This window comes from Bison bison, unplaced genomic scaffold, assembly GCF_000754665.1.
Source record: "Bison bison bison isolate TAMUID 2011002044 unplaced genomic scaffold, Bison_UMD1.0 scf7180017864110, whole genome shotgun sequence".
Taxonomy (NCBI): domain Eukaryota; kingdom Metazoa; phylum Chordata; class Mammalia; order Artiodactyla; family Bovidae; genus Bison; species Bison bison.
This window is the reverse complement of record NW_011494682.1, coordinates 2082537-2106919: the sequence shown is the minus strand read 5'-3', so window position 1 is coordinate 2106919 and position 24383 is coordinate 2082537. Positions and strand designations below refer to the sequence as shown.

Below are 24383 nucleotides of genomic sequence, written 5' to 3'. Positions count from 1 at the left end.
TATGTCCCCTTCCTCTTGACTCTCCTATGTTTTGTATTTCTGTGCATATAGTTTGGTTTTCAGATACCATCCTTCATGGTAGGTGATATGATTTCTTCTTTTTTGCAGTCAGAATGATTAAGTAACTTTCTCAAAGTCACCTAACCAATACAAGGCAAATTAGGGATTACAGCCCAGAGTACCCAGCAGTAAAATCAAGGTTTCTCCTATGCCATATGAAGTAGATAATGCTCAAGGTAAATATTAAAGGTAGATGGCCTTAAAAAATATTTTTAAATATATATTTTTTGATGTCTTTGAATTTATTACAACATTGAATCTGTTCTGTGTTTTGGTTTTTCGGCTGTGAGGAATGTGGGATCCTAGCTCCCCAACCAAGGATCAAGCTGGGATCAAGCTGCACCCCTGCATTGAAAGGAGAACTTTTAACCACTGGACCACCAGGGAAGTCCCTTGATGGCTTTTATTGATGCTTGTGCCAGGCATTGCATTAGTATTTGCTTACTGATTTCTAATCCTCAAAACAACTCTGCAACATAATGCTTCCTTCATTTTCAGATGAGGCAGAGAAGGCTCCTGAGAGGCTCAGTAATAAGTAACTAAGTCAAGGTCTCTCACTAAGTAGTACAGGTACTCTGATTCCAGGGCCATAGGTCAGTCAGCTGGCAGTATTTTTATACTACCCTGTGCTGCATGCAGCTTTTACAAATCACATCTTGATATATATTTAACTAATGACTTTGGGTTTCCTCAGGGGCCATTGGCATATCAAACTGATTGAGTCTGACAGTTTCTAAGGTGAATGTTTTTGAAACAATTTTGATAATAGAGCTAAGGATGGTAGCAGTAGCAGCCACCAGGTAATAAAGCATTAGGGGTAAAAGTCTGCATGTATATATAGGTGATTTTGGTTTCCTTGTCTATTTGTTGTCAGTTGCAAAGTCGTTTCCAACTCTTTGTGACCACATGGACTGCAGCACACCAGGCTCCTCTGTCTTCTACTATATCCTGGAATTTGCTCAAATTCATGTCCGTTGAGTCAGTGATGCCATCCAACCATCTCATCCTCTGTCATCCCCTACTCTTCCTCCCCTCAGTCTTCCTTAGCATTAGGGTCTTTTCCATTGAGTGGCCTCTTTGTATCAGGTGGCCAAAGTATTGGAGCTTCAGCTTCAGCATCAGTCCTTCCAATAAATATTCAGGGTTGATTTCCTTTAGGATTGACTGATTTGATCTCCTTGCAGTTCAAGGGACTCCTAAGAGTCATCCAGCACCATAAATTTGAAAGCATCAGTTCTTTTGGTGCTCAGTCTTCTTTATGGTTCTACTCTCACATCCCTACTCTCACATCGATACATGGCTACCAGAAAAACCATAGCTTTGACTGTCTGGACCTTTGTCAGCCAAGTGATGTCTGCTTTTTAATACGCTGTCTAATAAGTTTGTGATAGCTTTCCTTCCAAGGAGCAAGCATCTTTTAATTTCATGGCTGTGGTCACTGTCTGCAATGATTTTGGAGCCCAAGAAATTAAAATCTGCCATTGTTTCCATTTTTTCTCCTTCTAATTACCACGATGTGATAGGACCAGATGCCATGATCTTAGTGTTTTGAATGTTGAATTTTAAGCCAGCTTTTTTACTCTCTTTTTTCACCATCATCAAGAGGCTTTTTGGTTCCTCTTCAGTTCAGTTCAGTCGTTCAGTAGTGTCTGACTCTTTGTGACCCCAGTACCTTTTCACTTTTTGTCATTAGAGTTGCATCATCTGCATATCTGAGGTTGTTGATATTTCTCCTGGCAGTCTTGTTCCCGCTTGTGATTCTTCCAGCCTGGCATTTCACATGATATACTCTGCATATAAGTTAAATAAGCAGGGTGACAATATACAGCCTTGTCATACTCCTTTCCCTGTTTGGAACCAGTCTGTTGTTCCATGTCTGGTTCTAACTTTTGCTTCTTGACCCTCAAACAGGCTTCTCAGGAGACAAGTAAGGTTATCTGGTGTTCTTTGGGCTTCCTTGTCTATAGTGTACTGTAAATAGTGCTGGAGTCAGAGATATATTGCACATGATGTGTAGATTTTAAAGATGCTTTATTAACATTTCTATACGTGACTCATTTTATTGCCATGTTTTAGCAAGCATTAGAACTATTTTTTTATTAGGCTTTTAAACTTCTTAAAATTTAGTTTTGATTTTTGTCAGTATTATGCATGTACATGACAATTTAATTCAGTAGAATCAAAATTCTATAAGACTTGTCAGAAAAACCATCCCTCTTTTCCTGTTTTTGGATACACCCATTTGAACTCTTTTACCTGATTGTCTTAATTTTTAATTTCTTATCTCAAACTAGTTTATGTTGTTACATACTGAATTTTTTTTTTTCACTTTAGGCATTAACTATTCTTATTATGGAAGAAGAGGGTATCACTCCCATGGTATCCCCATGTATATCTATATTTATATCTGTATACATCCCATCTTATATTTACATTGTTCCATCCTACCAGCTTCTCAATATAGTTAACCTTATATAAATAAACACTGTTGATAGTTGAGCCATGTATATACTGTAATTTTGTTTTCTTTCCTGAACAGCTTCTTACTGTATCTGGAAATTTTTTGTTATTTTCTATGTACTCAATACCTTTTTTTAACCACCAAACACTTCCTGGTTAACCTTGAAATACATTTCAGATTCTGTCACTTTATGTTCTTGAATACTGTCTGTTGGAGCTTTCTTATCTGCTCTAGTCCGTTGGCTGATGTTACATAAGTCTTGCTGTATAGCTGTTATTTGGGATCTCCCTTTGCCTTCATTCGGGGGATTCCCCTTGCATGGCTTTTGGGTTGAATTTCCTCTTTCTGGATCTCATGTCCTCTCTCTTGATTTACTCCCTTCTTTTTGGTGCAGCTGGAGAAGGGAAAGGCTACCCACTCCAGTGTTCTGGCTGGGAGAATTCCATGGACTGTACAGTCCATGGGATCGCAAAGAGTCGAACATGACTGAGCGACTTTCACTTCACTTCAGTTTTTGTGCGGCAGATTGTCTAAAAGCTCACTAAAAACAGTAAGTGGACTGTTAATATTTTGAGACTTTATATATCTAGAAATATACCTTCATACTTGATTGATATCATGTCAGAGTATCAAGTTCTAGGTTGTAGATTTTCTCACAGAATTTTAATTTTTATGGATGAGGTGCTCCACTTGTTACTGAGAGGTCCAAATGCCTTTCTGACTTCTGATGCTATGTATCTTGTTTTTTTCCCTCTGGACTGTTGTAAGGTCTCCTCTTCGTTCTGAAATTTCTTAGTTTCTTCTTCTGTTGTGGGTTTATCCACCAAGTTGGTGTTCTCTCAGTCTAAAAAGGCATTTTCAATTCTGGGAAAATTTATTAGTTTATTTCCTTAATAAAGTATTTCTTGACAAAATATTCCCTTCTTTTTCTGTTATGTGTTTCTGGAATTCTTGTTACTTAGAATTTGGGCCTCCTGAACAGATCCTTGATATTTTTCTCCTTTTCCATATCTTTCTTTGTTTTTTCAGGCTTTGTGTTCTAAGAGATTACTTTGGTTTTATTTTCTATTCTTTTTATTGTGGTTTTAATTTCTGCTACCATTTTTTAAAAATTTAACAGTCCTTTTTTGTTTCTTTTTTTTAATATAGTATTCCTTTCTTATTTCATGAAGCGGTAACTGTTTTTCTATCACTGAGGATATTAATAGTTTTGGGGGGGCTCGTTTGTATTCTCCCCTGTTTATCCTTTAATTGCCTGTTTGTTTTTTGGGGGTTTTTTTTTTTTTTTTGGTATTTTGATGTCTTCTTGCATATTAGAGGCTTCCCTCAAGTCCTGATAACTCTTTTTCTTTCTGTTTTTATTTATAAGTTGTTGTTTAGTTGGTAAGTTGTGTCCGACTCTTTTGTGACCCGATGGGCTGTAGCCTGCCAGACTCCTCTGTCCATAGGATTTCCTAGACAAGAATACTGGAGTGGGTTGCCTTTTCTGACCCAGGGATCAAACCTGTGTCTCTTGCATTGCAGGCGGATTCTCTACCACTGAGCCACCTGGAAAGCCTTTTATTTACAAGTAGGACAACTGAAAAGCAAATTGGAATAGCTGTGTGTAGGGGGCATGTCAGTTATGGGATTTGCTGAAGGGTGATATGGCTAGGCTGTTACCTTGAAGAATCCCTGATGTAAATTTCTTTCTATATCTTTATATGGTGTGGTTAGATTTACCCAAAAAAAAGCACAGTTGGTTTTTGGTTGGAGATTATTATCTGGACTGTAAGGTTTTAGAGATCTTGCTGTGGGAAAAGGCAAAGGGTCTCAACATTGATTTTTTTCAAACTCATCTAATCATCTAGTGTTACGTATGGTGCATCTGCCTACAACTGTGCCTGTAATCGTATCTCTTAAGCCAGACACCCTCTCTGTTTTGCCCTCTTTTTATAGAATACACCTTTAGTTTCTAGTCTTTTCTCAGGATGAGGGTGTGATACAAAAGCCTACTGTGTAGATTGCAGAGGGGATCTGGGTGTGTACCTCTTCTTAAACAGACTGGGGAAGTCTTGTTCCATCTCTACCCCTATTTCCAGAGTATCCTACTGATAGTAATTCCTGAACATTCTATGGAATCTGTAGTGTAAATTGGGTAGCTTGTAAGTTCAGGGTTAGGTTTCCTTAGGTATATTAATTCAGTTATTTATTCATCTACTTGCTAATTCCTAAAATTATTGTTTCCTCGTCTTTTATTCTCCTTTTCCTTATGGGATTGATTTTTTTTTTTTTAATTCACATTATTGCTTTGAGTAAGGAGTGGAAGGTAATGTCTGTTTTTAGCCCTCAATCTTTGACTGTCACTCTTCAAAACAGTCTTCTTATAGGTACTGACTTATTGTATTGCTGTGTTCTGTTAAGCAACCATAGTTTTGTGGTGTCACTAAGTAAAAGGAAATTGAAAGAGATATATCACTGAGTTAAACTACTTAATATTTTTTGAGTTCTTTGTTACGGCAATGTATTAGTAAGTAGTGAGTCTAAGAGTCGTTTTTCTACCTGACACAGTTCAATAACTAATTTTTATAACAATACATATTAATCTAAATTTGAGTGCAAGGAACTACTTTATTTCTTTATTATTATTCCTCACTTATATTCTAGATTATTCAGGTTATGCTTTAAAGTATGCTTTGACAAATCTCATTTAAACTTTAATGTCTTTGACATTAATTATTCATTGGTTAAAATTTATCTCCAAACTAGGGATTATCTGTTTTACATTAAGATAAAAAAAAGTCAGCTACACTTGAAATTAGATTTATAGGAGAAAAATGATATCTTTTGTGTTCATGTTACCAATATCTTCCTTCGAATAATAAAAGAAATAAACGTTTTTCCCATTTCCCATTACACTTGATCAGTTTTACAGGCATCAGTTCAGTTCAGTTCAGTTGCTTAGTCGTGTCCGATTCTTTGCAACTCTATGAACCGCAGCACGCCAGGCCTCCCTGTCCATCACCAACTCCCGGAGTTTACCCAAACTCATGTCCATTGAGTCGGTGATGCCATCAAACCATCTCATCCTCTGTCGTCCCCTTCTCCTCCTGCCTTCAATCTTTCCCAGCATCAGGGTCTTTTCAAATGAGTCGGCTCTTCTCATCAGGTGGCCAAAATATTGGAGTTTCAGCTTCAACATCAGTCCTTCCAAAGAACATCCAGGACTGATTTCCTTTAGGATGGACTGGTTGGATCTCCTTGCAGTCCAAGGGACTCTCAAGAGTCTTCTTCAACACCACCATTCAAAAACATCAATTCTTCAGTGCTCAGCTTTCTTTATAGTCCAACTCTCACATCCATACATGACCACTGGAAAAACCATAGCCTTGACTAGACGGACCTTTGTTGACAAAGTAATGTCTCTGCTTTTTAATATGCTGTCTAGGTTGGTCATAACTTTCCTTCCAAGGAGTAAGCGTCTTTTAATTTCCTGGCTTCAATCACCATCTGCAGTGATCTTGGAGCCCCCCAAAATGTGGGCTTTTTATTTTCTTAAGAATATTAGTTTAATGCATTGACTTTCTTATAAATGTCATAGTTTTGAACTTCAATATACAAATATGGTGAAAGCTTTGTGTTAGAGTTACTATTTTATAGACAAAGAATAAACCATAGACTATAAACTGTAGATTATTTTTCATCCAATAAAAGACCTATACTTATCCTGAACGTCTGTGTGGCTTTATCCAAAAGCATATCTCTAAAGGATTAGAAAATAAATGTGGTGCTCTTAGATTTTAGGAGAAAATGAATGTTCTCACAATAGATAGCCTGAGAGAAAGGAGACAGACTAGGGCAGGAGTTCTTTTTCCAGGTTTATGAACAGGTTTTACATGTCCCTGAATTCCTTTATGCAAAATATATCTCTAGAGAGAAGGTTCATAGTGTCTTTCAGATTACCAGAGGCTTAAAACAGGTTAAGAACCAGTGGTGAAAGGTAGGTAAAGAAAAAATTGTATAAAATTTTAAGAATATTACAGGAGATATTTCCATATACATACTGTGTTTATATAGCTGTTATGACTGGGCCTATTTGTATAAGCGGGGAATATAAATTTAGCAAATGCTGTCAGAATGTTTACTTTTATGTTACCATTCCTGACCTGATGTCCTTTATCAGTTTAACTCAACAGACTGCTATTGAGGAGCTGTTCTGACCTATGCCCTCTCCTAGGCTCTAGAGAAGCAGATGACTTGAAGCACTCCTTGCCTTTGAGAAGCTCATGGTGCATTGTAAAATAGAGACATTTTAGTGTTCTGTGTAAACAGAGAGGAGTCATCTTTAATGTGGTTTAGGACATCAGTGACGCTTCCTGAGGAAAAATAAACCCCTGAATTCATTTCCTAGGGATGACTAGACATCCTATGGAAAAAGAAAGTTCATTTACAAGTATATGAGATGAGGAGTAGACACCAGCTGATTTTAACTTTGTAAGTTTTTTTTCCTTGTCAGGCTGTCTTTATTGTAAGAATTTAAATTTCAAAGCATTCCCAGGTGGCACTGGTGGAGAAGAATCTGCTTGTCAGTGCAGGAGATAAGAGAGTGGGTTCCATCCTTGAATCAGGAAGATTCCCTGGAGAAGGGAATGGCAACCCACTCCAGTATTCTTGCTTAGAGAATCTCATGGATAGAGGAGCCTGGTGGGTTAGAGTCCACAGGGTCGCAAAGAGTAGGACACAACTGAGCATTTGAGCAGTAGTAAACCATTAAAACTTCTGTGTCACTGATTAAATGTATTCCTGTTGTGTTACTGCTTCTTATTTGCACACAGATGATGAATTGTAGGAATTGTGGGTGAATCTTTGCTCTGGTATTAACTTGAGAGGTGTATCTGATGTAAAGATTGTTCCATTACTGCCAAAACTGCAGACTTGATCTTTAGTGGCACCCTTTATAACGAACTGTGGTTTTGAATTGGATGCCAGGGGAAATAGTGCTTTTCTACTTTGTTGGAAAAAAATGCTCTTACAACAAGAAATTGCATACTAGTTTTTAGAATATAGCTAAATTACTATACTATGGGAAGTAGCTGCAATCTATTTAGTTGTTTAAAATAACTAAATAAAATGAGTATAAATAATAAGTAAAATAATAAGAGCTACCTCCTTCCCTTTCCCCTCCCCCAGTGTAAGGAGTAGACTTGTTAGACTGAGATGTCTTGCTTTGATTGATTGACCCATTTTTTTTAGCCAAGGTTTAAGTAGGGAAGGACTCTAAAGGGCCTAAGATTGAAAATGAAATTTTGGTGTCAGGATGAGCAAACCTCACCAGTACATCTGTTACTTCTCTTGCTGCGGTTAAAATCTTTTAGATTTGTTGCACCAAATAAAGATGATGAGTCAGTCCCTTTCTCTAAAACTGGGAACAGCTGTTCCTTGCGATAATAACAAGATTATTCTCTATTTTCGATATCATTATTTAAGTTAATAAACTTCTATTAGTAAACCTATTATGTCCCAGTTCGTGTGTTAGATTCTAGGCATTCACGGATGACCAAGACATGATCCATATAGTAACTCGCAGTCTAGTGAGAAAGAGAAAGAAAAATGTAAACAAATAAGTATGCAAAGGTCATGTTTTAAAACTGGATTAGTAGAAGTGTGACGGAGAGATCGGTGTGGTCTGAATACATCTGCCCAGATTCGTGAGTTGGAATCTTAATGCCCAGTCTGATGGCCTTAGGAGGTGAGGCCTTTGAACCTTTGAGAGGTGATTAGGTCATCAGGTCTCCACCCTCATTATTGGGGTTAGTGCTCTTATGAAAAACATCCCACAGAGCTCCCTAACCCCTTCCACCATATGAAGATGCAGAGAGAAGTGGGCAATCAGAAACCTGGAACAGGGCCCAACAATGCTGGTACCTTGATCTTGGTACTTTTCACCACCAAAACTCAGAGAATAAATTTTTGTTGTTCATAAGCCACCCGGTCTGTGGTATTTTGTTATAGCAGACTGAATAAGGTGATGACTATCTATCTATATGTGTGTATGTACATATGTGTATATGCATATACATATTGTCACTCCCTGAGTATTTTTAAGCTATCATTTCCCATATTGCCCATTTGCTGTGTGACAGCTACCTCAAAACTAAGCTGTTTTAAATACATTCATTTAATTGTCATAATGGTTCTACAAAATTGGTAAAATCATTTCGTGTTTTAGTTGTAAGCTTAGAGAAGTTATATGATTTATCTGAGATCACAAAGTTATCTAAGTTACAAAGACAGGATCTGAAACTGGGTGTTTACTTCAAATCCTTTGCCCTTTGATCTTCTGTATGCCAGATATCACATTACAAAAATGAAGAGGACACAACCTCTCTTTTTAAGAGCTATTTGAAGGAGAACAAACACATAAATATGTTACAGGTGCTTTAAGCTGCAGTGAGACACCAAGAGGATGGAGAGATTTTCATGCAAGGTTAGGAAAGGTTTTTTATAAAAGAAGTGATGTTCAGGCTCCCTAGGTGTTTCTTGGATGAAATGTCAGTATATTTGGAATTACTGTCTGCTCTGTTGCAATTTGATGCTCATTCTGAATTCTGCATCTGCAGGTTTTGTTTTCTTCCTTCTTGCGGTCCAACACATTGTAGGGGATTCTGTTACTACTGTTGCATGGAAATTACCTAGACATTTGACAATAGTCATTTCCTAAAATCTCTTGTGATTTTAGTACCTGTTTACTGATTGCAATGAATTTAGTGCTAGGCAAAGAAAACTGCAGTCTTTATAAAACTCAGAGCTCAGAGGGTGATCAGAGATGAGTGATTAAACTTTAGTGTCTTCATCTATAGCGGAAATTACACCTCAATAACTTCACAGTTGTAGAAACTAATTGGCCTTTGTTGTGAAGTGCTTTTTATTTTCTAAGGATTAGATTATAAAAGTTTATGGGATATAAATAGTGACTTGACCAACCCTCTACCTGTTCTTGTATGAAATCACGGAGTTATACTTCATAAAATTGAAGTATTACGGATATGTTGAAAACTGAGAGGTAATCCAGTTAGCAGTTTAATATAATAGTGTGTCAGTTCAGTTCAGTTGCACAATCGTGTCCGACTCTTTGCAACCCCATGGACTGCAGCATGCCAGGCCTCCCTGTCCATCACCAACTCCCGGAGTTTACCCAAACTCATGTCCATTGAGTTGGTGATATATCCAACGATCTCATCCTTTTGTCATCTCCTTCTCCTCCTGCCTTCAGTCTTTCCCAGCATCAGGGTCTTTTCAAATGAGTCAGCTCTTCGCATCAGGTGGCCAAAGTATTGGAGTTTCAGCTTCAACATCAGTCCTTCCAATGAATACTCAGGACTGATCTCCTTTAGGATGGACTGGTTAGATCTCCTTGCAGTCCAAGGGACTCTCTCTTCTCCAACACTTCAGTTCAGAAGCATCATTCTTCGGTGCTCAGCTTTCTTTATAGTGCAACTCTCACATCCATACATGATACTGAAAAAACCATAGCCTTGACTAGATGGACCTTTGTTGGCAAAGTAATGTCTCTGCTTTTTAATATGCTGTCTAGGTTAGTCATAAGTTTCCTGCCAAGGAGTAAACGTCTTTTAATTTCATAGCTGCAGTCACCATTTACAGTTATTTTGGAGCCCCCAAAAATAAAGTCTGCCACTGTTTCCCCATCTATTTGCCATGAAGTGATGGGACTGGATGCCATGAACTTAGTTTTCTGAAAATTGAGCTTTAAGCCAACTTTTTCACTCTCCTCTTTCACTTTCATCAAGAGGCTCTTTAGTTCTTCGCTTTCTGCCATAAGGGTAGTGTCATCTGCACATCTGAGGTTATTGATATTTCTCCCGTCAATCTTAATTCCAGCTTGTGCTTCATCCAGCCCAGCGTTTCTCATGATGTACTCTGCATATAAGTTAAATAAGCAGGGTGACAATATGCAGCCTTGACGTACTCCTTTTCCTATTTGGAACCAGTCTGTTGTTCCATGTCCAGTTCTAACTGTTGCTTCCTGACCTGCATACTGATTTCTCAAGAGACAGGTCAGGTGGTCTGATATTCCCATCTCTTTCAGAATTTTCCACAGTTTATTGTGATTCACACAGTCAAAGGCTTTGGCATAGTCAATAATGCAGAAATAGATGTTTTTTCTGGAACTCTCTTGCTTTTTTGATGATCCAGTGGATGTTGGCAATTTGATCTCTGGTTCCTCTCCCTTTTCTGAAACCAGCTTTAACATCTGGAAATTCATGGCTAACATACTGTTGAAGCCTGGCTTGGAGAATTTTGAGCATTACTTTACTAGTGTGTGAGATGAGTGCAATTGTATGGTAGTTTGAGCATTCTTTGGCATTGCCTTTTTTAAGGATTGGAATGAAAACTGACCTTTTCCAGTCCTGTGGCCACTGCTGAGTTTTCCAAATTTGCTGGCCTATTAAGTGCAGCACTTTCACAACATCATCTTTTAGCATTTGAAACAGCTCAACTGGGATTCCATCACCTCCACTAGCTTTGTTCATAGTGATGCTTCTTGGTGTGTGTGTGTGCATGCAAAATCGCTTCAGTCATGTCTGATTCTTTGCAACCCTATAGATTGTAGCCTGCCAGGCTCCTCTGTCCAAGGTATTCTCTAGGCCAGAATAATGGAGTGGGTTGCTGTGCCCTCCTCCAGGGAATGTATGTTAAAGAGCAAGATTTTAAATGTGGAAGTAAAATTTCCATGACTAAAGATCTTTGGGAAACCTTGAAATAAACCATAAATGATTTTTTTAATAAATTTTCTTTACTATAGGACTTCTGATAGCTTTTAAAATACTCGTTTTAATAACATACTAGTGCATCTTTTGACAGTGTGCTAACCAGTGAAGATGTCAAGAATATTAGTTACCTTCAGTCTGATCATTCATCTTAGCATGACATGTATAGGTTCAACTGCATATTAACTTACCATTTGGGTGTTTAATAGGTATCTTAAGTTAATACGGGCAAAATCCATCTCCCCAAACCTATCTTAATAAATGACCTATTATCTACCTACTTGAGCCTAAAAACCTAGCAGTCTTCTTTGATTGTCTCATCCTTACCACTTGACAAATTCTGAAATCCAAAGTGAATCCCATTGGTTCTACCTACAAATATTGGAACCTGGCTTCATCTTTCTGTCCCCATTAGACCAGGCCATCTTTCTGCTTTATACTAGTTTCTTAACTGGTTTCTCTGTTTTCACTTTTACCCTCCTGCCAGTCCATGCTCTACATGGAAACTAGAATAGTCTTTTTTAGATCATTAAATTAAGTCATATTATACTTCCTTTAAAAAAAAAAAAAGATTCTGCCATGGCTTCCCATTTATACTTAAAATAGTAATATAAATTCCATACTTTGGACTCTAAAATCTTAGCTAGTGTGGGTCTACAAGCTTTTTCTGATTTCATATACTGTATTCTTGCCTGGAAAATCCTATGGACAGAGAAGCTTGGTTGGCTACTGTCTGTGGGATCGTAAAGAGTCGGACACGACTGAGCGACTTCACTATATCACTATATACTGTCATTCATGATGCCCTTATCACAGTTACCTTTTTACCCCTCTTTCTGAAAAAGTCATCTTTGTGCAAACACCTAGTTTGTCCTGTAAGCCTGGAATGCTCTTCCCTCTTTGCTAGTTGTCACATGGCTGATTCCTTCTTCTTGTCTTTCTGGCTTCATGGAGACCTGCTCTAACCACCTAATCTAATAAAGTGCCTTGTCGTATCACATTATTTGTCACATCATTCTGTTATTTTCACCATAGCACTTAGCACTAACCAATACTGTATTGTTAGTTTTATTTATTTTCTGCCTCGTCTCCCTACCATGAGAATAGAGATTCTCTTGTTCAGTGCTGTGTCTCAGGGTTAGAACTGTGCTACTTAGAATATAGTAGGAGGGTGGTCAGAATATTCTAGTTGGATGAAGGAATGCAAGAGTGAAATAAACGGAAGAAACTGATGTTGGAGGTGGTGAGGAACATTACTGTCAGGCTACTTAGTTTTTTAATAGTAAAGATATTTCTTTAAACATTAAAAAAATTATGCTATAATTAACACACTATAAAATTCATCTTTTAAAGTGTTCAGTGGATTTAGTATATTCACAAAATTGTACAACCATCACAGCTGTAGAAGATAAAGATAAGTATCATGTAGTATTGGGTAGTGGATAAAAGAATGGACTTTGAATATTTAAATCCTAGGCTTAAATTTTGGTTCCTTACTTTACCAATTTTAAAAGCTTGAGCAAATTAAGTACTTTAAGCCTCAGTTTTGTTACTCATAAAATAAAGTATAGCATACCTACTCCCTGAGACATCTGTATGAAGGTCAAGGAACAACAGTTAGAACCATACATGGAACAATGGACTGGTTCTAAATTGGGAAAGGAGTACATCAAGGCTGTGTATTGTCACCTGGCTTATTTAACTTACATGCAGAGTACATCATGCGAAATGCTGGGCTGGATGAAGCACAAGCTGGAATCAAGATTGCCGGGAGAAATATCAGTAACCTCAGATATGCAGATGACACCACCCTTATGGCAGAAAGTGAAGAGGAACTGAAGAGCCTCTTGATGAAAGTGAAAGAGCAGAGTAAAAAAGCTGGTTTAAAACTCAACATTCAAAAAATGAAGATCATGGCATCCAGTCTCATCACTTCATGGCAAATAGGTCCCATCACTTCATGGCAAACAGATAGGGAAACAGTGGAAACTTTATTTTCTTGGGTTCCAAAATCTCTGCAGATGGTGACTGCAGCCATGAAATTACAAGACTCTTGCTCCTTGGAAGAAAAGCTGTGACTAACCTAGACAGCATATTCAAATGCAGAGACATTACTTTGCCGACAAAGGTCTGTACAGTCAAAGCTGTGGTTTTTCCAATAGTCATGTATGGACATGAGAGTTGGAAAAAGAAAGCTGAGCACCAAAGAATTGATGCTTTTGAACTGTGGTGTGGAGAAGGCAATGGCAACCCACTCCAGTACTCTTGCCTGGAAACTCCCATGGACAGAGGAGCCTGGTGGGCTGCAGTCCATGGGGTCGCTAAGAGTCGGACACGACTGAGCGACTTCACTTTCACTTTTCACTTTCATGCATTGGAGAAGAAAATGGCAACCCACTCCAGTGTTCTTGCCTGGAGAATCCCAGGGACGGGGGAGCCTGGTGAGCTGCCGTCTATGGGGTCGCACAGAGTCAGACACGACTGAAGTGACTTAGCAGCAGCAACTGTGGTGTTGGAGAAGGACCTTAGAGTCCCTTGGACTGCAAGGAGATCAAGCCAATCCATCCTAAAGGAAATCAGTCCTGAATGTTCATTGGAAGGTCTAATGCTGAAGCTCTAATACTTTGGCCACCTGATGTGAAGAACTGAATCATTAGGAAAGACCCTGATGCTGGGAAAGATTGAAGGCAGGAGGAGAAAGGGACGACAGAGGATGAGATGGTTGGATGGCATCACCAACTTGATGGGTATGAGTTTGAGCAAGCTCCAGGAGTTGGTGATGGACAGGGAGACCTGGCATGCTTCATTCAATGGGGTTGCAAAGAGTTGGACATGACTGAGCAACTGAACTGAACTGAACTGATAAGACATCATAGAGTTATGAAGATTAAATGAGATACTGTATGTAAAATACTTAAAGAGTACAAGGTCTGCAGTAAATGTTAGTTAATATTAATCATCATCAATTCAGTTCAGTCGCTCAGTTGTGTCCAGCTCTTTGCAACCCCATGAATCGCAGCACTCCAGGCCTCCCCGTCCATCACCAACTCCCAGAATTCACTCAAACTCATGTCCATCGTGTCCGTGATGCCATCCAGCCATCTCATCCTGCCCCCAATCCCTCCCAGCATCAGAGTCTTTTCCAATGAGTCATCTCTTCTCATGAGGTGGCCAAAGTATTGGCGTTTCAGCTTTAGCGTCAGTCATCATCATTACTATTGTAATCCAGGAGTTTCCAGTCTGAAGTTGACTGAAAAGTGTTTATCAAGTCCCTGATCTCTAGTGTTGGACTTAGACCTATAGAAGGAGCTACTGATGTGAATGACAGGTTGGTACCAATTGTGGATCAAAGAGAGCTAATATTAATGGAGTTCTTACTACAGGGTTCAATAGTAAGGTAGGTATCATTATTACAAACTGAAGCTTGGTAATGTAAAATGACTTGAAGATAATGGACTGTTGTTTTTTAACTGTTTATTTTGTATTGGAGTACAGGTGATTAACAAGTTGCGGTAGTTGCAGGTGGACAGCAAAGGAACTCATATACATGTATCCATTCTCCCCCATACTCCTCTGCCATCCAGTCTGCCACATAACATTGAAGAGTTCTGTGTTCTATACAGTAGGTCCTTGTTGATCATCTGTTTTGAATATAGCCTTATATACATGTCAATCCCAAACTTTATCCCTTACTCCCAGCCTTCCTCCTGGCAACCATAAGTTCATTCTTTAAGTCTTTGAGTCTGTTTTGTAAAAAGTTCATTTGTATCATTTCTTTTTAGATTCTGCATTTAAACAGATGTCATATGCTGTTTCTCCTCTGTCTGACTTTACTCAGTATGACAATCTCTAGGTCCACTCCTATTGCTGCAGATGGCTTTGTTTCATTCTTTTTAGTGGCCAAGTAATATTTTATTGTATATATGCACCACATTTTCTTTATCTGTTTCTCTGTTGATGGGCATTTAGGTTGCTTGCATGTCTTGGCTATTGTGCATAGTGCCGCAGTGAAGTGAACACCCGTGCATTTATCCTTTCGGACCATGTTTTTCTCTGGATGTATGCCCAAGGATGGGATTGCAGGGTCATATGATATCTCTGCTTTTAGTGTTTTAAGGAGCCTCCATACTCTTCTTCCTAGTGGCTGTACCAGTTTATGTTCCGAACAGTATAGGAGGGTTCCCTTCTCTCCATACCTTCTCCAGCATTTATTGTTTATGGATTTTATGATGATAGTTGTTTTCACTGGTGTGAGATGATATCTCATTGTAGTTTTGAGTTTCATTTCTTTAATAATTAGCAGTGTTGACCATCTTTCATGTGCCTCTTGGCCATTTGTATGTCCTTTACTGAGAAATGTTTATTTAGGTCTTCTGCCCATTTTTTGATTGGGTTGTTTGTTTTGATGATGTTAAGCCTCATTAGCTGCTTGCAGGTTTTGGAGACTAATCTGTTGTTGGTCACTTCATTTGCAAATATTTTCTCCCAGTCTGTGTGTTAGTTGTCTTCTTGTTGAATCCCACTTCTGCCATTTAATTAGCTGGGTGATCAGAGTAAGTTGCATAACTTTGAAGATATGGAGTTATTGATGCAAATAAGTTGATGTAAATTTGTTTCTAATTTTGAATATATTGACGTGTTTTTCACTGTCTAAATTGTATACAGATATATATTCTTCTAACCCTTCCTAGTGGGGTTTCCCAAGTGGCTCCGATGGTAAAGAATCTGCCTGCAATGAAGGAGACCTGAATTATGGTCCCTGGGTAGGGAAGATACCCTGGAGAAGGGAATGGCTAACCAGTTCAGTTTTTGCCTGGGAAATCCCATGGACACAGGAGCCTGGAGGGCTACAAAGAGTTGCAAAGAGTCGCAAAGAGTCAGACACCACTGAGTGACTAACACTTTTACTTTTCAGTCCTTCCTAGTACCCCTGTTTTGAGTTCTCTGTAAAACCCCCTCCCCAATTCCTTCAGCCTTAAGATTCTCCAACCCAATTTAGAAAATATCAATTTTGTTGATAGTTGGATTGAACAGTAAATAGTTAAAATTGAGGGTAATGATGAGTGTAACTGTGTTGAGATGGTAACAAATGGTTTATGAGAATAAATGTAGACGTCACAATGGGGACCAGTCTATTCTTTAGGGTCTTAAGGAGGAAGTACACAATGCTTCTGAAATTTACTAAAAGTAGATCAAATTGAATGACTAATTATAAGGGGTTTGTGGTCAGAGTTTTCCCTTAAGGCTCAGTTATTTACCTGTCAAGCCATTCTGTCTTTCTCTAGAAATTGACTGACCTTCAAATATGAGTAAAAGGACTGGGATAAACAAACCTGACTGCTGGGTATTTATATTAAAAGAAAAGACCTCAGGGTAATGCTGTGACTTTTCAATCACATTTACGTTCTAATCAGAAAGCTCTAAGTTGTCATATAGTTATGATGTCCTGTTGGGAGCTATACAAGAGAAACTAGCTGAATTCTTGTCCTCTAAGACCAAAAATGTATACAGCTACTCTCATACATTGTTAATGAGTTTTAAAAGAATCCAACTTATTTTGGGGGAAAAAATAGACCTTATATAAACATAAAAAATGTATATGCCCTTTAGCAGGGCAATTTTACTTTTTTTTTTTTAATTCTAAGAATTTATCTTTTATAATATGAGGAGACTTACTGCAGCATTGTTTAAAGTGATAAATGACTAGACACAACCTCAATGTTTATCAGTAGGTGACTGGTTGAAAATATCTGTCTATATAAGGAAATATTATTCAGTCTTTAAAAAGAATAAAGTAGATCTACTTCTATTTTAAAATACAACAATCTTCTGGACATATTAAAGTGGAAAACATTGTTTAGAATACTGTAGTACGCAGCAGGTGTATAAAACAAGCACAAGCATTTTTTGCTTGTATAGACAGACTCTGAAAAGGGTGGGGTGGGGGGCTACATACTTTCTGTTATTGAAAATGTTTTTTAATATTTGCATCAAATATCTTAAAATGCCATGTGAGATACTGGGTTAGCTGAAAAGTTCCTTTGGGTTTTTTCATAGACCTTATATATTTATCCCCATTAGTGTAAGAGCTTGCACTGATTAGTGTAAGAGCTTGCACTCACTGATGAGGAATTTTGTGTGCATTTTGGTATTTGTGCTTTTGAACTTAAGTGCTCTTCAGTTGGTCTTCTTTTGACATGGGAATAAGGAGCAGTACTGATCACCCCTTCCAGAGTAGGGTGCATCCTGGTTGAAGTTTCAGGTAGCAGTCAAAAAAGTTGAATATAATTTTTAAAAAGAACGTTTAAAAAATCAGAATACTGAGATGATTAATTATTTTGCCTGAATAAAGCAGAAGGGTCAGAAAGAAGGGGGATTCAGTGGAGGACTTCAAAGTATTTTGGAAGTATGACTGTGCATGGATATGAGGACCTGAGAAGGGAGAGAACTCAGGGAACTGAAAGCATTTTATAAACATCATCCCATCTCTAAATTATACCCTCTGTAAAAAGTTATTTTCCAGACTTTCAAAAAAGCAAAATAAAGAGATCGAAGCCCAGACGATAATTTGTAGTTTCCTAAGTAACATAAGAAAACAGCAAAATGAGGACTGGCACCTTGTTTTCTTGATTTCCTGTCTATCCCCACCATTATTCTGAGATCACTTGAACCTGATATAGGAAAAGCACCAAAAAAACCAAACCAAAACAATTTTTTTTTTAATTCTATTTGTAACTTAATGTGTAAGAGCATTTGTTTCCAAAGTAAAAAATTCCCCATCCAGTCTTAGGAAATTAGAGTGGGAGTAGGGGTTGAGTCCAGCTTTGGACATTGGAGTATTTCATTTTTTACTGTGAGTCATTCTGGTTCAGGAAGAGGAAGGATACTAACATTTGCACAGCATTTTACAGTTTTAAGAGCTTTTTTTCTCATTTATTATTTTCTCATTTTGCAGCTCTTGCATGATACAGGTAATGGTAATGTTTTATTATTGTTAGGCTTTCACTATTAAAGAAAAAATAGGCTCAAGGAAGTTCGGTAATTTGCCTTAAATAACATAGCTGATTAGTGTCAGAACTGACCTTCATAAAACCAAACTCAGATTTTTTTTTTTTTTCTTTTTACCCAAGTGTAAGGTCTTTGAGGAGAATGTGTTTAGTTTTGTGGCAGACCAATTCTGAATGGGTCATCAATCAAGAAAACATTTAGAAGCCTAACATTTGAAGGGACAGTGGTTCAGTAAATAGATATTTGTGGGGACCCTCCTGGGTGCAGGCACAGCTGATGTGCTTGTTGTTCTCATGTTCTCTGCCAGCCGTTTTCAGAGCAGCTTTGTTACATCATCACTTGCGGCATCAGTCTGATCAGTGGGCTAATTTAAAGGGAGAGTGCTTAACACTTGGTCTGAATACATACACCAGACTGGTGTTAGGAGAGCTATTTTTGTACTTAATCATACAAAAATTAGTAAAAATGTCTTTTGTCAAAAAATTTATTGGTCAAGTTTATTTTTCACACTAAATTTTGAAAAGGGAGAAGGAGGAGGAGGAAAATGAAATAAGCCTCAATATCATGCAGAGGCATGATAATCTTTTCTATGTTTTCGTACTTCAGAGATGGTGGGAGACAATTTGACTTTTAATACATTAGCTGATTAAACTGAAGAAGAGTTTCCATACTCTAATGTGGGTCCAGAGCCTTACTATGTTTAATATTTGACTTTGGGGTTTACTTTGAAGTGCACTGGGAAGCCACTGAGTGTGGTTTTAAGCAGAGGAGTAACGTCGCCTGATTGGTGTTTGTAAAGAGATTCTTGGCTATTGAGTAGAGACTGAAGTGATTTAGCACGTGCACATGTGCACACACACACCCACACCTGGCAGGGAGACAGACAGACAGACATACACATACCACACCCCTGGCACGAAGAGGGGTCAGTGTTAAGAGTTGAGCCTGGGCTGGGAAGATACTCTAGAGGCGGGACATGGCAACCCATTCCAGTATTCTTGCCTGGAGAATCCCCATGGACAGAGGAGCCTGGTGGGCTACAGTGCTTCTTGTACAAAGGAAATTATTTATCTTAGAATGAGAGCCTTAGAATAGGGGTAAAAAAGAATACAATGACTAAAGATTATCACAGACTCCTTTTTATTTTTATGTATTACAACCTATAATCCTGAATCATTAATTTACTGTTGGATTTGTTAGCTGGGTTATAGCTAAAAATTCTTTTTTCTCCTTCGTAGTTCTAGTAGGGCTGATGTCTATGGGGTCACACAGAGTCGGACACGACTGAAGTGACTTAGCAGCAGAGAATATAGAGAAGGTTTGTGGGAGTAGTTACAAACTATTCCTACAAACAGTAGTTACAGCAATGATATTTCCAAGATTTAATGTAGCCAGTACAATTTCAAGCTATATATTGGTGGACTTTTAGGATCACTTCTATGTTATTTTATCCGGTAGTATAGTATGGTAGACTCTGTAGAAGGTCAAGCCTTAAACACTTTTTTTTTCTTTTCTATTCATAGTGGGAGTCGCTCATCTAAAACGTTTAAACCAAAGAAGAACATTCCAGAGGGTTCTCACCAGTATGAGCTCTTAAAGCATGCAGAGGCCACTCTTGGCAGTGGCAACCTCCGGATGGCTGTCATGCTTCCTGAGGGGGAAGATCTAAATGAGTGGGTTGCAGTGAACAGTAAGTAGCCTTTCTGTTTCTCAATGGACTCTCAATTAGGTTAGTAGACTCATTATAGGTGAGTGTTGGGTACTGTGTTTTCTAGCATTTAGTTAGCAACCTAATACCACAATATAATGGTACCTCAATCCACTTTAACCTTTATGACACTTTATTTCTGAATATGGAATTACATGAAATTATCTCCTGTTATCATATAATACAAAGCATAGATTTACCATCTTCTTGAAAAAAATAATAATACAGCAATTGATGTCTATAGCACATTCTGTGTCTGGCACTCTGCTATTCTTTCTACATGAATTATTTTTAATTTATTTTATTGAAGTTTAATTGATTTATAATATATTGTTTTCACATGTATAATATAGTGATTCAGTATTTTTATAGATTATACTGCATCTAAAGTTATTGCAGTATAACGGCTTTATTTCCCTGCGCTGTACAATATACCCTTGTAGCTTACTAATTTGATACTTGCTGGTTTGTACCTCTTAATCCCCTGTCTCTATCTGGCTCTTCTTCCTTTTTCTCTCCCTACTGATAACCAATAGTTTGTTCTCTATATCTGTGAGTCTGTTTCTGTTTTGTTATATTCATTCATTTTATTTTTTAGATCTACATTTAAGTGATATCATATAGAATTTGTTTTTCTGTGTTTGACTTAACTCCACTAAGCAAAATACCTTCCAGGTCCATCCATGTTGTTGTAAATGATAAATTTCATTCTTTTTTATGCTCAGTAATGTACCATTGTATGTTTGTATGTATGAAAGGGAGATATATATATATGTATATATATAAATACACACACACACCGTTATCCATTTATCAGTTGATGGATGTGTTAGGTTGCTTCTGTATCTTGGCTATTAACTTCCATATGCTGCTTTGACATTGGTGTGCATGTATCTTTTCAAATTATTGTTTTTATTTTCTTCTACATGTATTACTTTATTTCATCTTTACAACCTCATGATGTAGGTATTATTATTATCCGAGTATATTGATAAGAAATCTGAGACAGAAAATTGTCGTAATTAGACTAGGTTATATAGCTAGTAGTGGTAGAGGCTGGGCTCAAATATGGTTATAAAATTTCAGAGACTGATTTGACCACTATGCCAAATTACCTCTTTCAGTAGCATACTCAGTTATTTGCCTTAATTATGTTTTTTTTTTTTTTAATTCAGTAGTGATCTTATGAAATTAGTGAAATATATTTATGATATATTCTTAACCTCTAGGAAGAAAAAAATATAAGTAAAAAGTAAATATATTCCTGGGATTTAAGCAGAGAAAGTGGGGAAATAAAAGTGGTACTTTTAGTATTCAAGGTTCATCAGCCTCGGTGAGGAAATTAATAAAGTTTTATAATTGGAGGAAATTTATATGACTCTAGTAAAAATAAAATTAAATTTAATTGAAAATATATACTAAATGTCTAGGCTTTGATTAAGGAAAAGCAGAACCATATTTTTATTATAATATTTGATGGTATTTTATTGTGGTTTGAAGCATATCATGGGATTTATAAATTGAGCTGCCACCCACTGATAACTTTTAGGAACCTAAAGGATTTTACTGAGATGTCTTAAAACCTCACTGTGACAGCAGTTCCTTAAGAGCAGTATTTATTATACTACAGTTATCCTCCTGACCCCAGAGAGTTTATTTACTGAAGAGATAAAAGTAATTTGTTTGCTTTATTGTTGAGACTCATCTAACTTATTAGATAGTTCTGTGATACTTTAAGGACAATATTCAGAATAAATTTCCAACATATGTGCATATTCTTTTTTTTTTTTGATACTTTTTTGTGCCTTTTCTTGTACCATTTATTTGAGAGCTCATTTTCTAATTTGAAAAACCGAGGAAGTAGGTTGCTAATGGGAACTTGTGGTATAGCACAGGGAGCTCAGTTTGATGATCTGTGATTGACCCTAGATGTTGGGATGGGGGAGTGGGATGGACGTCCAAGAGGGAGGGGATATTTGTATACATATAGCTGGAATCACGTCATTTTTAGAGCAGAGACTAACACAGCAGTGTAACATAGAGCTTCTGTCCTACATGAGTTTCTGACTTTTAAGTATAAAAGCAGATCATTGTTATCTGTCTGTATTCTGCCTTCATAACCAGAACTGTCTGTACTATTGAAATGTCTAGAACTTCAGGAACTTCTAAAATTTCACAGACATTTTGCAGTTATAGCTGGAGGAAAATTACTTTGAACTGACGTGTTAGAACATCCCCATAGAACATGGAATTCTGCTTTTAAAATATAGCAATTGACTGAAATATTGGATTACAGTTTTTTATTATATGTATATATAGTAATCTTTCCAAATGACACTTGATAAAGTGAAGAGGATTTGAGACTAAACAGATAATTTCCATTCACTGACAGTGATTAAGTAATCATATTGGGTACATAAAAGGCTGAAGGGAATTTGTTGATAAGATTGATATCTTAATGGCCTTTTGGCTTCAATTTTACTTGCCAGATGAAGATAAATCATAGAAGATGGGACATTTTACAAATTCAATAACTAATCTCATAGCCAGAAACCAGAGGCTGTTTTTGAACATTCTACTGCTATAAAGAGTGATAGCTTAAAGAAGATAGAAAATTCAGAGTTTTGGAAAAAGCAGATGGATTGAGGCCATGTCTTTGTGGAAGAAAACTAACAATGACTAAATGTCTCCTTTATGATAGACAAGTATTTTTTTTTTTTAGCACTCTGCAATAAACCAAATTTTAGAGGTAGGAAACTGAGATCCAGGGAGGTTAAGTAACAACTGGTAAGTATAGAGTTGGGATTCAAAGCCACAGGTTACCCTTTGTTCACATGGAGGACAACTCAATTAAAAATGGGCCAAAGAACTAAATAGACATTTTCCCAAATAAAACATACAGATGGCTAATAAGCACATGAAAAGATGCTCAGCATCACTAATTATCCGAGAAGTACAAATAAAAACCACAATAAGTACTTGGGTGCAATCTCATAAACGACAGAATGATCTCTGTTCGTTTCCAAGGCAAACCATTCAATATCACAGTAATCCAAGTCTATGCCCCAACCAATAATGCTGAGGAAGCTGAAGTTGAACAGTTCTATGAAGACCTACATGACCTTCTAGAACTAACACCCAAAAAAGATATCCTTTTCATTATAGGGGATTGGAATGCAAAAGTAGGAAGTCAGGACATATATGGAGTAACAGGAAAGTTTGGCCTTGGAATACAAAACAAAGCAGGGCAAAGGCTAACAGAGAGTTTGGCCAAGAAAACACACTGGTCATAACAAACACCCTCTTCCAACAACACAAGAGACTACTCTACACATGGACATCACCAGATGGCCAATACTGAAGTCAGATTCATTATATTTTTTGTAGCCAAAGATGGAGAAGCTCTATACAGTCAGCAAAAACAAGACCAGGAGCTGACTGTGGCTCAGATCATGAACTCCTTATTGCCAAATTCAGACTTAAATTGAAGAAAGTAGGGAAAACCACTAGACCATTCAGGTATGACCTAAATCAGATTCCTTACAAATATACAGTGGAAGTGACAAATAGATTCAAGGGCGTAGATCCGATAGAGTGCCTGAAGAACTATGGATGGAGATTCCTGATATTGTATAGGAGGTGGTGATCAAAACCATCCCCAAGAAAAAGAAATGCAAAAAGGCAAAATGGTTGTCTGAGGAGCCTTACAAATAATTGAGAAAAGAAGAGGAGCGAAAGGCAAAGGAGAAAAAGAAAGATATATCCATCCTAATGCAGAGTTCCAAAGACTCCTAAGAGAGATAAGAAAGCCTTCCTAAGTGATCAATGCAAATAAATAGAGGAAAACAATAGAATGGGAAAGACTAGAGATCTCTTCAAAAAATTAGAGATACCAAGGGAACATTTCATGCGAAGATGGGCACAATAAAGGACAGAATCGGTCTGGACCTAACAGAAGCATATTAAGAAGAGGTGGCAAGAATACACAGAAGAACTATGCAAAAAAGATCTTGATGACCCAGATAACCATGATGGTGTGATCACTCACCTAGAGCCAGACATCCTGGAGTGTGAAGTCAAATGGGCCTTAGATAGCATCACAATGAACAAAGCTAGTGGAAGTGATGGAATTCCAGCTGAACTATTTCAAATCCTAAGAGATAATGCTGTTAAAGTGCTACACTGAATATGCCAGCAAATTTGGAAAACTCAGCAATGGCCACAGGACTGGAAAAGGTCAGTTTTCAATCCAATCTCAGTCTCTTGGATCATAGAAGAAGCAAGAGAATTCCAGAAAAACATCTGCTTCACTGACTGCACTAAAACCTTTGACTATGTGGATCACAGCAAACTGTGGAAAATTCTCTCTCTCTCTTTT

The 24383-nt window shown here is 37.5% G+C and overlaps 1 protein-coding gene across 3 annotated transcripts in view; it reads left to right on the top strand.

Annotated features, from left to right (window-relative positions):
- Positions 1–24383, top strand: part of MOB1B (MOB kinase activator 1B) — a 93978-nt gene that overhangs the window by 51875 nt on the left and 17720 nt on the right. For 2 of the 3 annotated variants that reach the window (XM_010839092.1, XM_010839091.1), the window contains exon 2: positions 19821–19987. In XM_010839092.1, the coding sequence (XP_010837394.1) occupies positions 19933–19987 (55 nt within the window). In that variant the 5' untranslated portion in view covers positions 19821–19932. Of the gene's footprint in view, positions 1–1951; positions 3072–19820; positions 19988–24383 lie in introns of those variants that run through there. The other variant, XM_010839093.1, reaches the window with a different exon arrangement.